This window comes from Stigmatopora nigra, chromosome 6 (genome assembly GCF_051989575.1).
Source record: "Stigmatopora nigra isolate UIUO_SnigA chromosome 6, RoL_Snig_1.1, whole genome shotgun sequence".
In the NCBI taxonomy this organism is placed as follows: domain Eukaryota; kingdom Metazoa; phylum Chordata; class Actinopteri; order Syngnathiformes; family Syngnathidae; genus Stigmatopora; species Stigmatopora nigra.
The window spans coordinates 3784178-3801992 of NC_135513.1; the positions used below are offsets into that span (position 1 = coordinate 3784178).

At 37.3% G+C, this 17815-nt stretch overlaps 1 protein-coding gene across 1 annotated transcript; it reads left to right on the top strand.

Annotated features, from left to right (window-relative positions):
- Positions 1-9727: 9727 nt before the first annotated feature.
- Positions 9728-17814, top strand: coq7 (coenzyme Q7 homolog, ubiquinone (yeast)). The gene is made up of 6 exons (XM_077719780.1): positions 9728-9935; positions 10254-10429; positions 11406-11520; positions 15221-15360; positions 15942-16010; positions 16695-17814. Exons 1-6 carry the CDS (start codon positions 9851-9853, stop codon positions 16770-16772), a joined length of 663 nt encoding a protein of 220 aa, XP_077575906.1. The 5' UTR covers positions 9728-9850; the 3' UTR covers positions 16773-17814.
- Position 17815: the final 1 nt, after the last annotated feature.

The following is a 17815-nucleotide window of genomic DNA, read 5'->3' on the forward strand; positions in this document are numbered from 1 at the left end:
TGGGGGGACTTGCTGTATTTCCCGTTTAAAATTCAAAAAATGTACAAACAGATTAGTACGTATATGCAAATCCTGATATTCTTTACATCCTACATAATAAGTGGCTACTAATTTACTTGGCTGTCAAAAATAAGTCTCCCTGTTCGTACATAATGTACAGAAAGCACGAGCCAAGTGGGAATCGATCCCAGATTGCTGCACTGAGGGCGAATAAACCACCACACCCTCGGGTGACTTCACACAAACGCAACAGAACTATAAATACTACACTGCATCTTGCAAGTAAAGTGGCATATGACACTTTTTTTTACAATTGTTTTGACTACTGAAATATATATTTTTGGTTCAAGAGGTACGATCATGCACATTCTGCATAAAGCCAATTTAATTGCTCACTTTAAATTACACATTTCAACTCCTTACGTGTATAATGTAAAAAAGCTACCAGCTATGTTTTTTTACCTACCGTATTTTCACGACTATAAGGCACGATTAAAAGTCTTAAATTTTCTCCAAAATGGACAGTGCGCCTTATAATCCAGTGCGCCTTATATATGGAAAAAACTGAAAACCAAAAACGAAAAACTACCACTGTCGGATATTAAAAAACACAAACGCCTGAACTGAAACAATACTGTTAAATATATAGATGCCATCTTAGTTTACAAAATCTTCAATCATATAGCTCCTCCCCCACTGCAAGATTTTATACAAAAAATCCAAAACATCAACAATGGCTGGCTCTAGAGGTGACTGTGTAGTGAGTGCTTCATACCTGGAAGTCAATAGCAATTAGTAGTTTGATTTTGTGATGCCAGAAAAGCCTTGTTACTTGTAAAAAATGTCCATCACAGATTTCGGGCCAAAATAAATATTGATTGTGAAAAATAAGCTTGACCTGAGAAACCCCAGACTGAAATCAATATTTTGCCCCATATCTATCAATGCAAATCACAGGAGGTGTCTCATTGAATTAAATTTAGTGTGAAGAAGAAAAAACACTCATTTAAGGAACTGTGCCAGTCAGACATGGACCATTTAACTTAAACCAGACGCCGCTTCACACACTACCCAGTTCGTACTATTGAAAGCAGCGGTTTTGATAGTGTGGCATTCTCTTCAAGTGCAAGAAAAAATTCACTGAATAGAGTGCATCATACTTAAAAAACACTCCTTGGCCACCTGGTTAAGAAAAAAAAAATAATAAAGATTTTGAAAGTTATCTTTTTAGAGCGGTATTGTGGGAGATTGGTCAGCCTCGCAGTTCTAAGATAAAGGGTTAATTCTGAGATCAATTGTGGGAGATTGGTCAGCCTCGCAGTTCTAAGATAAAGGGTTAATTCTGAGATCAAGTGTTAAAACACAGGTTCTGTTTGTCCCATACTGTGTGAGTTTTCCCCGGGTACACTAGTTTCCTCCCACCACCCAAAAATATGCACAGTAATCTGATTGAAAACTCTTAATTCGCCCTTGGCGTGAGTCTCTCATCTCATCACATTTTCTGAAATGCTCTATGCTCATCAGGGTCGTAGGGGGTGCTGGAGACTATGCCAGCTGACTTCGGCCCAGAGGCGGCGGAAAACCTGTATTGGTGGGCAGCCAATCCTAGGGCACAAGGAGAAAAACAATCATTCACGCTCACACTCATATGGTCATACCAAGGGGCAATTTATAGGGTCCAGTCAGCCTACAATGGATATCTTTAGAATGTGGGAGGAAACCGGCGTACCTGGAGAAAACCCAAACAGGACAGAACCAGCAAACTCCAAATAGGAGGACCGACTTAGATTTGAACCCAGATCTCCCACTGTAAGGCTGATGCGCTAACCACTCATTCGACGGGTCGCTTCTAGGTATGATTGTATGCGTGAATGGTTGTTTATCTCATTGTTCCATGTGATTGACTGGCGGCCAATTAAGGGAGTACTCGCTGTCTGTCCATAGTTGGCTAGAATATGCTCCGGCAACCCCCGCGAATCTTATTAGAATAAGTAGTTCAAAAGTTGATTGAAAAATCAAATGTTTTTAAATATCTTTCATGAGGTCTCATGCTTTTGTGAGTTTTAAAACATTGTGTATTTTTTTCTGATCTAAGTTTGAGTTGTTGTTTTCTGAAAAAAAATGAAAATTTGATTTGTACCTTTCTTTGTCCCCACTTCTCTCTCTCATTCTGTCTGCAAACGCCCTCTCTCTCTCTCTCTCTCTCTCTCTCTCTCTCTCTCTCTCTCTCTCTCTCTCTCTCTCTCTTTCTCTCTCTCTCTCTCTCTCTCACTCTCTCTCTCTCTCTCTCCCTCTGTCATATAACACAATTACATCTAAGAAAGTTACTGAAACATTAGAGGACATTGAAGGTTTTATCTAAGCCTTTGTTTGGATTTCATGAATTATGAATACAGATTGAACAATGGGTAAAACCAGAAAATATGACCAATTTCAGACCAAATTTTAAACTAAATTTAGAAGGAGCTCTGGCAAGTATTTGGTAAATGAAGAACAATTTAACACTGTAGAAATTTAAATTGAAATAAAAGGTTTTGTGATGTAACCACAGAAGAGTGGTGCAAAGAAGAAATTGAAGATGATGATGGATGGCCAGAAAACTGGATATTGGAAGTCAGCGGCAGAATATTTTAATAAGATAACACATATGATAAATAATGTTAATGAAGTACATTTTTCTTATTTTAGATGCTAAAATCAAGATGTATTAATGTAGGCTTATCACTAAACAAGTGTAATGTGTTTGAATTTTCTTACTCTGGGCAACTGGACAACCCCAAAAAAGTGACACGATGATGGGCAAGCTAAGTGTTCCTGAGAGGCAAATTTAAATTGATTCTGATTGATTAAAGTAACAATCATATTGCTAATATGGATTCAAAATACACCATTGATATTTCCAGAATATTATGGCTCTGCAGAGGTTGTATTCTGATAGTAAAAGATAGTATTTACATATGTACTGTGCATGTACTGGCAGCAGTGACGCTTAAAAACATATAATAATGTATTTATTTGATTCCCTGGAGCAAAATAACAGTATTATCCCTTCTCTTAATGATATTTCTAAATGGAAAAAAAGCAATAACAAATAAATATATGGCATAAGAAAATTTTGCTGGAAAATAATCTTACTAATGTCTAAATATTTATATTCAATCGTGAAACAACTGTTTCTCTTACCTTCAATTGGATTGTCCTTACCTATTGTCACAGGTTTCATAGTGTTTTCACCAATTCTATATATTTGTAATGTATAGGGAGTGTTCTAGGATCTAGAAATACACCTCTAAATGTGCTATGTGACCGTGATTTAAAAGGTTTGAACTCAGTAATTGCAAATAAATACCGCTGCACCAAATATTATTATTGCTTTTCTCAGGTGTTCAAATACTTATTTGAAGTTGTATCACACAAATAAATTGTTAAAAAATCACACATTGTGATTTCTGGATTTTTTCTTTTAATATTATCTCTCACCGCCTAGTGGCACAGTGGTTCGCCTGACTTTGGGCAGGTGCAGGCGCCGGCTCGAGTCCCGCTTTTGGAGGTATGAGTGCGAGTACAAACGATCGTCTGTCTCTCTGTGTGCCCAACACTCGACTAGTGACCAGTGTAGGGTGTAGTCTGCCTTTTGCCCAGAGTAAGCTGGGATAGACTGCTTTTTGGTGATTCTCGGTTGAATCTTCACCCTCCTGACCAATTTTCTCTAAGCAGCAGGTGATAGCTTGCATTTTCTTCCTGATCGTGGCAGTGACAAAACAGTCCCATGCACTTTATACTTACAAACAATTGTTTACACTATAGCTCTTGGTACCTGCATCTGCTTTGAAAAGGCTCCAAGTGACTTTCCTGACTTGTTCAAGTCAAGGATTCGCTTTTTCAGATCCTGATGCTGAGCTCCTTTGATGTTCCCATTGTAGCGTTTGTGGGCGTTTGCATCTAGTGAGCCCTATTTAAATGGCCTCAGAGAAGTCACCGCCTGTACTCATAATCACTCACAAAAATTTAAGAGGCCATTCTGTGAAGCTCATTTCACTGACACAACTTTCTAAGTCACCAAAATTGCTTATTCGTGTTGTTGTATGTATATTTTTCACCCAGCTGATTTGATCACTTTTTCTGTTAACCCATAATAAAGTCATAAAAGAACCAAACTTCATAAATGTTTTTTGAAGTAGTATCTGTTCCAAAGAACCAAACTTCATAAATGATTTTTGAAGTAGTATCTGTTTTAAAGAACCGAACTTCATAAATGTTTTTTGAAATAGTATCTGTTCCAAAGAACCAAACTTCATAAATGTTTTTTGAAGTAGTATCTGTTCCAAAGAACCAAACTTCATAAATGTTTTTTGAAGTAGTATCTGTTCCAATCACTTTATCATAGAAAAAAAATAGAGTTCTAGAAATTACCCTAAACTCAAAAGAGCCACTACATTGTTCTTCACAAGTGTATGAAAACTTTTGACCACAACTGTATATATACATGTGTATATGTAGGTATAGAAATATAAATAAATAAATAAATAAATAAATAAATAAATATATATATATATATATATATATATATATATATATATATATATATATATATATATATATATATATATATATATATATATATATATATATATATATATATATATATATATATATATATATATATATATATATATATATATATATATATATATATATATATATATATATATATATATATATATATATATATATATATATATATATATATATATATATATATATATATACACACACACACAATATATATAACAGACACGTCAGCACACACTTAGGTGTTCTAGTCAGAGACCAAATGAGACAAGACCTGTCACGTCTCTTCGCAGTGAGAGCAGACATTGTTGACTCACTGTCGTCTAGGGGCTCTTTGCCTGCATCCCACCACAGCTATGCACTCGTCTGACCAGAGCCTCAGAGCAAGGCTGCGTAGACTGAGATTTGTCCACAGAAGCATGCAACCGTTAGACAAAGAGACATGTGTTGAAGCACAGACACTGTTTTTCCAGGTCTGTGGGCTGCTGTTTTATTCACTCATCAGTCAAAACAATTTGAAAGAGCAGGAAAACATGTACTTTGGGGCTTTTATTACATGATTAAATTTCTAACCTGTTTCTTTTATTGTATTTGTATAGTGTTGACAGTCTCGGCCTCTGCCCACAGCTCCACCAACAATGTGACCAAATTACGATTTTAGGTCCTAATTTGGAGTGGGTGTGAATAAGGCGGTTTAGGGGCTGCAGGGTTACAAGTTCAAGAATAATGTGAAAATTGGAAGTAGGTGCTGATGATATGTCTCGACACATCAAATACAATGACACTTTGCCATTGAATGAGTGAGACTGTATAATTTGGAGGGAAAAAAAGATACTTTGTTCACCAGGGTGTCATTAACATATTTACTTTCAATGATGCGGCCGAGTGGAGCGAGTAGTTAGTGTGTCAGCCTCACAGCTCTGGGGTCCTGGGTTCAAATCCAGGTCACGTCCACCTGTGTGGAGTTTGGATGTTCTCTCTGGGCCTGTGTGGGTTTCCTCCGAGTACTCCGGTTTGCTCCCACCTTCCAAAAACATGCATGGTATGCTGATTAGAGACTCTAACTTGCACTGAGGTATGGGTGTGAGTCTGCATGGTTATCCGTTTCCTTGTGCCCTGCGATCGGCTGGCCACCGTTTCAGGGTGTCCCCTGCCTCTGGCCCGGAGACAGCTGAGATTGGCTCCAGCAACCTCTGCGACCTTAATGAGAATAAACTGGTTCAGAAAATGAGATGAGATGAGACTTACAATGATCATTCAGTGAGAATGACCAATTTACAATTCATAGAATCATTCAGCCACTTTGTGGTGTAGAGGTTATCTCCCCTGACATCGGTGCGGGCAGGCTCGGACTGTGAGTATGGATGGTTTGTTGTCCCTTTGTGTGCTCTTCGGGTGACTAGCGCCCAGTCTGGGGTGTAGTGTGTTTCTCCCCTGAAGTTAACTCGGTTAGGATGCAGCAACCCCGAAACCCTTTCGAGGATGCGCGGTATGGAAGATGAATGAATGTAAAATGAATAAAGTCAACAGAGAATTTATGCTTAGAGAAGTAAACGTGAAAGAAAGTCAATGGCTATACTGATAAATAAATAAATGAATATATATATATATATATATATATATATATATATATATATATATATATATATATATATATATATATATATATATATATATATATATATATATATATATATATATATATATATATATATATATATATATATATATATATATATATATATATATATATATATATATATATATATATATATATATATATATATATATATATATATATATATATATATATATATATATATATATATATATATATATATATATATATATATATGTATATGTATATGTATATGTATATGTATATGTATATGTATATGTATATATATATATATATATATATATATATATATATATATATATATATATATATATATATATATATATATATATATATGTATATGTATATGTATATGTATATGTATATGTATATATATATGTATATATATATATATATATATATATATATATATATATATATATATATATATATATATATATATATATATATATATATACATATATATATATATATATATATATATATATATATATATATATATATATATATATATATATATATATATATATATATATATATATATATATATATATATATATATATATATATATATATATATATATATATATATATATATATATATATTCATTTATTTATTAGTATAGCCATTGACTTTCTTTCACGTTTACTTCTCTAAGCATAAATTCTCTGTTGACTTTATTCATTTTACATTCATTCATCTTCCATACCGCGCATCCTCGAAAGGGTTATATAATACTAGTCTAGTAGGGCCTTTATAGCCTGTTGCGCGCATGCAAAAATGCCCATAAAGACACTTATTGCCCAACACACACATTAAGTAACCCATGTTACCTATGCAGAGTCGCATGTGTAGCCACCCACAGTCAGACAGACAGTTTGGGAAACACATAACCGGTGTCTCGCCACAAACACCACACAGAGAACCTCTGCCATCCACCGATCCTATTTACTCAAGATCAGTGGTCACCAACCACCGGTCTGTGGACCGGTACTGGTCCGCGAGTTACCTAGTGTCGGTCCATCAGAGTAAAAAATATTAACGTTTTCAATGTCGCCCTTGTTATGTAATTAATAATTGCTATTATCCTTGGGACTTGTTTTAGTCTTTCATATCGTGGGTGTTGTTTTAGCACTGACCCAGCCACCCCCCCCCCCACACACACACACACACACACAATTTTGTCTGAAGTTGTCGCCCTCCCCATTAGGCAGTCCGCGAGCAAATAGAAAGAGCTTTAGGCGGTTGACGGTGAGAAAAAGGTTGAGGATTGCAGCTCTAGACCATATGTAGTAACAACATTCATTGATGAATGAAAGGTGGCATAATTTGGAGCTGAAAATTGTGGGAAATTACACAATTATATATACTTATAATTATATATATATATATATATATATATATATATATATATATATATATATATATATATATATATATATATATATATATATATATATATATATATATATATATATATATATATATATATATATATATATATATATATATATATATATATATATATATATATATATATATATATATATATATACTTTTACTGTAAAATACACAAAAAATGTATCCATCTTTGAAATCAACCAAATTAGGTCTTATTAGTGCAACACTGCCATCTGGAGCCTATTGAAAATTAGTCCGTTTTCTAAATGCACAAACATCTGTAAAGCAAGTTCAGGCCAAAACTTTGTCCAGTTTAATCTTACATAACAACCATTGACAAAGGATGCACTCTAAATGTGTTTGACCTAGAAGAGATAAGGGTGCCCTGCCAAAATGTAATTACAGTTTTTACTCTATTTACTCAAATGTGTGGTGTCCTCCCGCAGACCAATGTATAAACTAGGCCAGTCTAAACAAAAAAAAGTGCCTACTGTTTGTATTTATTTGTATTGTGAGCACCATGTTCATGTTTGTTTTCTTGCGCGTTTTGCCATTTTTGCTTTTGTAGCCACATTTTCATTTGTCAAAAGGAAAATTGCCGTCATTTTGATGGTATGTGTAGAAAATGTGGATAGACAGTGAACAATTAAGTGCTGAATCTCTGAGTTATAGCAATAGACACCTTCATGTCTGCATAATCCATGCGTAAGAAAACAACATTGGAAACAAAATCAAAAATTTATTAATTCATTTTCTGAACGGTTTTATCTTCATTAGGGTCACGGGGGGTGCTGGAGCCTATCGCAGGTGACTTTGGGCCAGACGCCTGAATCGGTGGCCAGCTGATTGTAGGGCACGAGGAGACGGATAAACCTTCACGCTCGTACTCATTCCTGGTGGCAATTTAGAGTGTCCAATCAGCCTACCATGCATGCTTTTGGAATGTGGAAGGAAACCATAGTACAGGGAGAAAACCCATGCAGGCCCGGGAGGGACATGCAAACTCCACACAAGTGGACTGAGCTGGATTTGAACCCAGGACCCTAGAGCTGTTAGGCCACAATAACCTAGGAGTGGGCAAATTATTTCAAAAAGGGCCACAGTGGGTGCGGATTTTCATTCCAACCCATAAAGAGGACACATTTTCACCAATCTGGGGTCCAACAAGTGCAATAAGTGGATTGCAGTAAGGTGCTTTTTGTTTTCTACAGAAATCTCATTGGTTAAAATGTCTGTGCTGGATCGATTGGCCCTCAGGGATAACATGCGCATAATAATTTGCATTTTGGAAAAGAAAAAGGAAATTACAGCATATTCTGATTTTTAGAATTTGGAAGTTATGACGAATATGTGATTTTTCTGCATTGCTGCAAAAGAAGGAGTTTGTGCAGAGAAAATTATGCAAAGGGTGGCCCAGCGGAGCAAGTGGCTAGCGTGTCGGCCTCACAGCTCTGGAGTCCCGGGTTCAAATCCAGGTCATGTCCACCTGTGTGGAGTTTGCATGTTCTCCCCGGGCCTGTGTGGGTTTCCTATGAGTACTCTGATTTCCTTCCGCATTCCAAAAATATGCATAGTAGGCTCTAAATTGCCCCTAGGTATGGGTGTGAGTGTGCATGGTCGTCCGTTTCCTTGTGCCCTGCGATAAGATGGCCACCGATTCAGGGTGCCCCCCGCCTCTGGCCAGGGGTCAGCAGGGATAGGCTCCAGCATCCCCCGCGACCCTAATGACGATAAAGTGGTTCAGAAAATGAGATGAGAAATCATGCAAAGCCAGACCTGAAATAGGAAGCCGCATAGTCCATACAATTAGTGTATAGTAGTGTATTGGGTAATTAAAATTACCCCCAAATTTTTGAACAAATGAAGTAAAATTTCTAAATATTTCTATTTTGGTCCGTTCAGTGGAACAAATAAAAAAGAGAAGAAAATACTCAAAAACGTGAGAAATTTAACATCCTGGATTAAACAAACCTCTTAATTTGGAAAAGCGAAAAAAAGATAAGAGACCTTCAAGACATTTTATAAATAAGAATTATAAGAAAATTTGCTGATGAGATTGCATTGTATTTCTTGCTATTCTGCCCCGGCTGCTGAATCAATGGCATTAGAAGAAGCATTGCGCAAACAGCCAGTGGCGTCATCTTTCAGCGACACATGGACCGGTTGACACCTCAATGACAATTCGCCTCCCTTATTAGTTGAATAACTCGGATGGTTCGAAGATAAAGGAAGGAACCATGCAAAGAACTGCATACACCGTCTTACACCACTGGAAAAACCGGGCCGTGTTATGCATTGCACGGCGAAGCTCAAAAGGCAGAGGTGGGCGAGTAATGAGTTTAGGGCGAACGGCAAAAATGCTAAAAGCATGCTAAAAACAAACTTTCTATCGTACTTTTGCTTGGTCGCCATCCACGGATGCTACTGGTGTACTATAGTGGCTGTTCAGTGGGGGGAAAACTCGGATGAGTTTGTGTTCACAGTAATGAAAGTTTTGACACAAATGATACCAGTAGACAGAGAATAAGGTACATTCGTGTGTCTATCATACCTTGAGCTATGGGGTCCATAAAGTTGCCCGAATGTACTTCTAATTGCATCCTAATATTGACGCTGTCTCTTCTTTACATCACATTGCAGTGTTGCTATTGAGCTCGCGTGATTACAGTATGGTTCCGCCCCCACGTGACAGCGCAGAGAAAGAGATGCTTGACCGTATTCTGCGTGTGGACCACGCGGGTGAATATGGTGCCAATCGTATCTACGCCGGCCAGATGGCAGTGCTGGGGAGAACGAGTACTGGACCTCTAATCCAGGTGAGAAAAAAAGCTGCTCTTGATTTTGCACTGCAATATCTAATCATTCATTTTCTCAACCGCTTTATCCTCACAATGGTCACGGGGGTGCTGGACCCCATCCCAGTTGACTTCGGGCCTAAGTCGGGGGACACCCTGAATCGGTGGCCAATCGATCGCAGGGCACAAGGAGACGGACAACCATGCACACACCCACCCATACCTAGGGGCATTTAGAGTGTCCAATCAGCCTACCGTGCATGTTTTTGGAATGTGGGAGAAAACCGGAGTACCTGGAAAAAAAACCAAGTAGGCCCGGGGAGATCATACAAACTCCCCATAGGTGGCCCGACCCTGATTTGAACCCAATACCCCATAGCTGTTGGACCAACGTGCTTGCCACCTAGTTATTACAATAATGGTTACAATTTCTGGTGTAACAGTATGGACACTATTTTTTATTGATAAGGGGATTTTCAGACAACAGCCCGCTGGCCAGTTTTTACTGGGGCACAGCAAATTTTCAAATTAAGTTGACTATGTTCTGTACAGGAAGATGAATTTGTGCCTAAATTCTCTGGCCTGACACTGCTTTATCACTAGTTTAAATTAATTTCAGAATTAATGCTTAGAAATGCTTTTCCTGTTTTTTTGTTCATCTCATTTCTCTGTTATTTTCTGTAGGTGCCATTATGGCAATCCCAGCTGGCAGTACTTTACTGTTACATTTTTTATTTTTATGTTTTCTGGTACATTGTAGTTATTGTTACATGAAGTGTGTAGTTATTTCATCACAGTAATCCCTCGAATATCGTGGATATTGTAGACCAGGCTCGCTGCAATAGTTGAATAACCGCAAAGTAAGATCACCTATTATTACTACCATATTAAATGTTTTTGTGGCTACACAAAAATACAAGTACACAAGTACAATTATCAATAAGTGTATTTATTAAATATTACGGCTATAAGAATTATGTTTTTGTTTTTGTGACAGGAAATGTGGGATCAAGAAAAAAAACATCTCGCAAAATTTAATGAAATACTTGCTGAAAGCAGAGTCCGGCCTACGGCACTGCTGCCACTTTGGAACATTGCTGGCTTTTTACTTGGTTCGTATGACTCGTTAAAGTAAATAAGAAGGTTACATATACAGTGGGGCAAATAAGTATTTAGTCAACCACCAGTTTTGCAAGTTCTACTTGAAAAGATTAGAGAGGTCTGTAATTGTCAACATAGGTAATCCTCAACCATGAGAGACAGAATGCGGGGGGGGGGGGGGGGGGAAACAAAATCACATTGTTTCATTTTTAAAGAATTTATTTCCAAATTAGAGTGGAGAATAAGTATTTGGTCACCTACAAACAAGCAAGATTTCTGGCTGTCAGAGAAGTCTAACTTCTTCTAACTTGTTCTAACGAGGTCTCCTCGTTACCTATATTAATAGCATTTTTTTAACTCATCGGTGTAAAAGACACCTGTCCACATCCTCAGTCTCTAACACTCCAAACTTCACTATGGCCAAGACCAAAGTGCTGTCGAAGGACACCAGAGGCAAAATTGTAGACCCGCACCAGGTTAGGAAGACTGAGCCTGCAATAGGTAAAATACGGTGTAAATAAATCAACTGTGGGAGTCATTATTAGAAAATGGAAGACATACAAAACCACTGATAATCTCCCCCGATCTTGGGCTCCATGCAAGATCTCACGCCGTGGCGTCAAAATGATAACAAGAACAGTGAGCAAATATCCCAGAACCACATGGGGGACCTAGTGAATGGCCTACAGAGAGATGGGACCACAGTAACAAAGGCTACTTACTATCAGTGACACAACGTGCCGTTAGTGACTGAAATCCTGAACTGCCAGATATGTTCCCCTGCTGAAGCCAATACACATCCAGACCTGTCTGTGGTTCGCTAGAGAGCATTATTGCCAACAAAGGGTACATAACCAAGTAGTGAGGTGAACTTTTGGTATTGACCATGTACTTATTTTCCGCCATGATTTGCAAATACATTTTTTACAAATCAAACTGATTTTCAGTTCCCCCCGAAACACATTCTGTCTCATGGTTGAGGTTTACCCATGTTGGCATTTCTTTAATCTTTTCAAGTAGGATAACTTGAACTATTGGTGGTTGACTAAACACTTATTTGGCCCATTGTATTTGTGTGTGTGTACAGACGCTCCCCTACTTACGAATATTCGAGTTATGAACAACGGTACATACGAACATGTCTGCACATTGCGTTTATGTTGAAAAATGTTTGTAAGTTCGATTTTTGTATTGCGCGCCTTTTTCCGAGTAGTGCTTCTTTCTGCCGCTAATACCGACGCCCGGCGCTGTGAGAGCTCAGCTCACCCAGCATCTACCTTCCTCTGCCCAGTTCGTTGTAGTGCGGAACTGCGTGAACCTATCTCCAGTGCGCAAAGAACCTTTTTCATTTTTATCATTCAATATCTGGTGCATCCATTATTCAATATGGTTGGTGAAAAGCAAAAGGCTTCTAATAAGGGAGGTGCAAAGAAGAGGCAAGACATTTCATCTGCAACGAAAGTGGCAATAATAAAGACGCTTGATGCGCGTGAAAAGTGGTGAGCGTTGCACGGGAATACAACTGAATCGTTTGACCGTCAGTACCATTCATAAACAGAAAGATCGAGCAGCAGGACCCAAATATTGAACGTTGCACAAAGGTTGCAAATCAATTGAATGATGCCATAGAGATCTACCGCATCATTTATGATGAAAAAAAAGAAGAAAACTGCAATCGTCGTTAGATAGCTTCTTTCGGCCAGTTTCTAGTAAATCTCTCTCTAACATACGTATGTATACAATACTGTATGTATTCTCTCCATTTTCTTTAATGTTTTTTTCAGTACAAACCAATGCAGGTTACTTATACAAGCCTTAAACATACAAATACACTGATATAAACCTTCAATATACTTAAATAGGCCTCAAACATAAATTATAATACAAAATATTGCACTGAAGCAACTTACGAACAAATTCACCTTTTGAACAATCACTCGGAACGTAACTCGTTCGTAAGTAGGGGAGCGTCTGTATATGTGTATACGTATACAGTTGTGGTCGAAAGTTTATATACATTTGCGAAGAACAATGTCATGGCTCCCTTGAGTTTCCAGTTATTTCTACAACTCTGATTTTACTCTGACAGTGATTGGAACAGATACTTCTTTGTCACAAAAAAACATTCATGAAGTTTGGTTCTTTTATGACTTTATTATGGGTTAACAGAAAAAGTGATCAAATCTGCTGGGTCAAAAATATACATACAGCAACACAAATTAGCAATTTTGGTGACTCAGAAAGTTGTGTCGGTGAAATTGGCTTCATAGCATGGCCTCTTAACTTCTTTTGAGTAATTATGAGTGACTACAGCTGGTGACTTCTCTGAGGCCATTAAAATAGGGCACATTGGATGCAAACGCCCACAAATGCTACAATGGGAGAGTCAAAGGAGCTCAGCATGGATCTGAAAAAGCGAATTCTTGTCTTGAACAAGTCCGGAAAGTCCCTTGGTGCCATTTCAAAGCAGCTGTAGGTCCAAGAGCAACAGTGCAAACAATTGTTTGTAAGTATAAAGTGCATGGCACTGTTTTGTCACTGCCACGATCAGGAAGAAAACGCAAGCTATCACCTGCTGCTGAGAGAAAATTGGTCAGGAGGGTGAAGATTTAACCGAGAATCACCAAAAAGCAGATCTGCCACAAATTAGAAGCTGCTGGAACACAGGTGTCAGTGTCCACAGTCAAGCATGTTTTGCATCTCCATGGACTCACAGGCTGCCATTCAAGAAGGAAGCCCTTGCTCCAAAAGTGGCACCTTAAGGCTCGACTGAAGTTTGCTGCTGATCACATGGACAAAGATAAGACCTTCTGGAGGAAAGTTCTGTGGTCAAACAAAACAAAAATAAAGCTCTTTGGCCACAATACCCAGCAATATGTTTGGAGGAGAAAAGGTGAGCTCTTTAACCCCAAGTGCACCATGCCTACTGTCAAGCACGGTGGTGGTAGTATTATGCTGTGGGGCTGTTTTGCTAACAACGGGTGCTTTACAGGGAGTAAATGAGATAATGAAGGAGGAGGATTGCCTTCAAATTATTCAAGATAACCTAAAGTCATCAGCCCGAAGATTGGGTCATGGGCGCAGTTGGTTGTTCCAACAGGACAATGACCCCATACAGAAGAAGAAGTCCTGACTTAAACCCCATTGAGAACTTATGGACAATGCTGAAGACACAAGTCCATGTCAGAAATCCATCAAATTTAACTGAATTTCACCAATTCTGTCAAGAGGAGTGGTCAAAGATTCAATCAGAAGCTTGCCTGAAGCTTGTGGATGGCAACCAAAAACACCCTAATTGAAGTGAAAGTGGCCAAGGGACATGTTACCAAATATAAGCGCTGCTGTATGTATATTTTTGCCATAGCAGATTTGATGACTGTTTTCTGTTCACCCATAATAAAGAATTAACAGAACCAAACTTCATGAATGTTTTTTTGTGACAAAGAAGTATCTTTTCCAATCAGTCTTTCAGAGAAAAATCAGTTGTAGAAATGACCATAAAATCAAGAGAGCCATGACATTATGTTCTTCACAAGTGTATGAAAACTTTTGACCACAACTGTATATATATGCATGTATATATGAAGGTATATATGTGTGTCCTATCATGTCTATCATGCTCAACAAAAATGTATTCACGTGATGATGCTATTTATATGTTGTGGTCTCCTGAAATCATTAACTATCTACCATGTTGCAACTCTGTAATAGGGGCATCGACTGCAATGTTAGGCAAAGAGGCAGCCATGGCCTGCACTGTGGCAGTGGAGGAGAGCATCTCTGAACATTACAACAGCCAAATACGGGCTCTGATGGAGAAAGATCCAGAGAGATATACCAAACTATTACAAGTGAGATTTCTCTTTTCAGTTATTTGTGTATGTGTATATAGATTTATTCATTCATTCATTTTCTAAACCTCACGAGCCTCACGGCAGAGGGGGGGGGGGGGGTGTGTTTGCTGGAGCCAATCCCAGCTGACTTCGGCCACGAGGCAGGGGACACCATGAATTTGTGATCAGCCAATCGCAAGGCACGAGGAGATGGACAACCATCCACGCTCACAGATACCTAGGGACAATTGAGAGTTCCACTTCCGGAATGACTTCCAATATTTGTTCATTCTCAAGACAAAGTTTTATTTTAGCACAACAGCAGGGGGCAATACTGCCTTTTCTGCCAATCACAAACCTGAACAGAAAAAATATAGAAAATATTTAAAAAATAATAATTAGCCATGCCTTGAATAATATGCTTTAACTTCCTGAAAATGAAACACTGAATTTGTTTAACAGGCTTAGAACTCAAAATGGGCTCATTTAACTCTGGTTTGAATTGTTGAATTTACTAAATTGCTGACCTGCCAGTTGGAAGTTTAATTTATGACTTGTCATATTCAACAATCATCTTGTGCGCTGTGTATTTTTTGTAGGTTATAAAAGAGTTCCGAGATGACGAGATGGAGCATCATGACATTGGATTGGAAAATGATGCTGAATCAGTAAGTATTAAGCTCAGAAATGCAGCTCAACACATACAGTGGATATAAAAAGTCTACTCATTTGTTTAATTGTGAGGTTTTTTTTTAATTATTTAAACAAAATGTTGTTGATGATGAACAAAATAGAACAAAATTAATTCAGCCTGAACAGTTTACATAACTTTGGTTGTTCATAAGTACCGTATTTTGCTGTTTAACATACCCCCCATTTACGGCAGGGGTATATTAAATCAATTATGCACTCTCCACATGCCGTGACGGGGGCATCAACGCTATGCTCTTGAATACACTAGCCGACAATAATCGAAAATCAAATTTGTGGGCAAAAAATTCAATTATCGATTTTTATCACTTTTATCGGTTAGTTGTTACAGCCTAAGAGACCATACATATGCATGCTACCAGGTTATTGTATGTGTTATTTTCTTTGAGCACAAAAAAAACATTTTGCCCTCAAAATATTTTAATTTGCTTCCTAATGGAGTTGTGTAGGTTATAGTGAAAAAGGTTTTCTTTCAAAATGGCTCTGGGTCATATTGTATGTGTGGACTTTTTATATCCTTCTGTATGACTTGATAAATCCTGATATATTTAGCCTTCTTATTTTTGGGAATTTGTTTCATTTTCTGTAATTTTGCCACACTTTGCGCATTAACCTATGTTATTACTTTACTCCAACAATAGGTACCCGGATACTGGCTACTTAAAAATACCATCCAGCTTGGGTGCAAAGCTGCAATTTATGCTTCTGAACGTGTGTAAATTTAAATAGTAAAAATGTTTTCAAAAAATCTGAATGGAGGTTGGCATTCACTGGTTTTTAAATGTGCTACATTATAGTTTTTCAGGATATTCTGGTACCTCTTCTTAGGAATGCTTCTACAACTTGAATTTTTATGTAACTCTTTGATATGCAAATTACTGTTCCAATATATGAAAACAAGACCCAAGTTCAGAAATCGCCCAAAACATCGATATATTTCCTGTATCCATCATTTTATTCTGAAATTGTCATTGTATTATTGTGTTCTACTTGACTACCCTATGCTGCCTCCAATTGGCTGTGTCCCAACAACAACTCTATGCTTTTTTTTAACTTCTTGCACGTGTTGTTAAAGCAACTTTATTTAAAATTACTGGTGTGAATAAAATGAAGAACGGGCCATGAATGATATTGCATAGAAATACGGCAGTAACTGACCTACCATCGGCAGAAGGAAACATTAAAAGTGACGACTCTTCCTTTGGAATATTGAGGAAAAAATTGCAGGACATCAGATTATTTTTCTAAAGAGCAAATATTTAATTAAATGTTGTTTTGAATTCATAATTTGAAGTTGTTAATGTGCATGTGTTCATGTGCTTTGTTGCCTAACATTTGCTTCCTCCTTACACCAACACACCTGCATGAATAGAACATGTTTTTGAGTGCTTGTTATTTATTTCAAAACAATGATAATTCATTTTTATTTTCGTGGTTTTCTCATATCGTTCATTTAAAATTGGTTCACTTTCATCATTTTTAGGATTTAATTAGTAGGGGTTAGTAGGACCATAGAAGGAATTGGAGAATTTACATATAAAATACTGCTCCATTTATGAAAAAAAACAAGTAACAAAATATGTTCTTGAACCAATTAATTTGTAAGTAGAGGTACCACTGTATAAATGTATTAATATTTAAATCCATCATGTGTATTTTCTGTGGTTTAGTGCAACTCTTTGGTTGCACGCCCAGTTCCTGTCTTTGTGACTTTTTTGGGGAGTTAGGGTCAGTCATAAATTAAAAACATATTTCTTCCAAC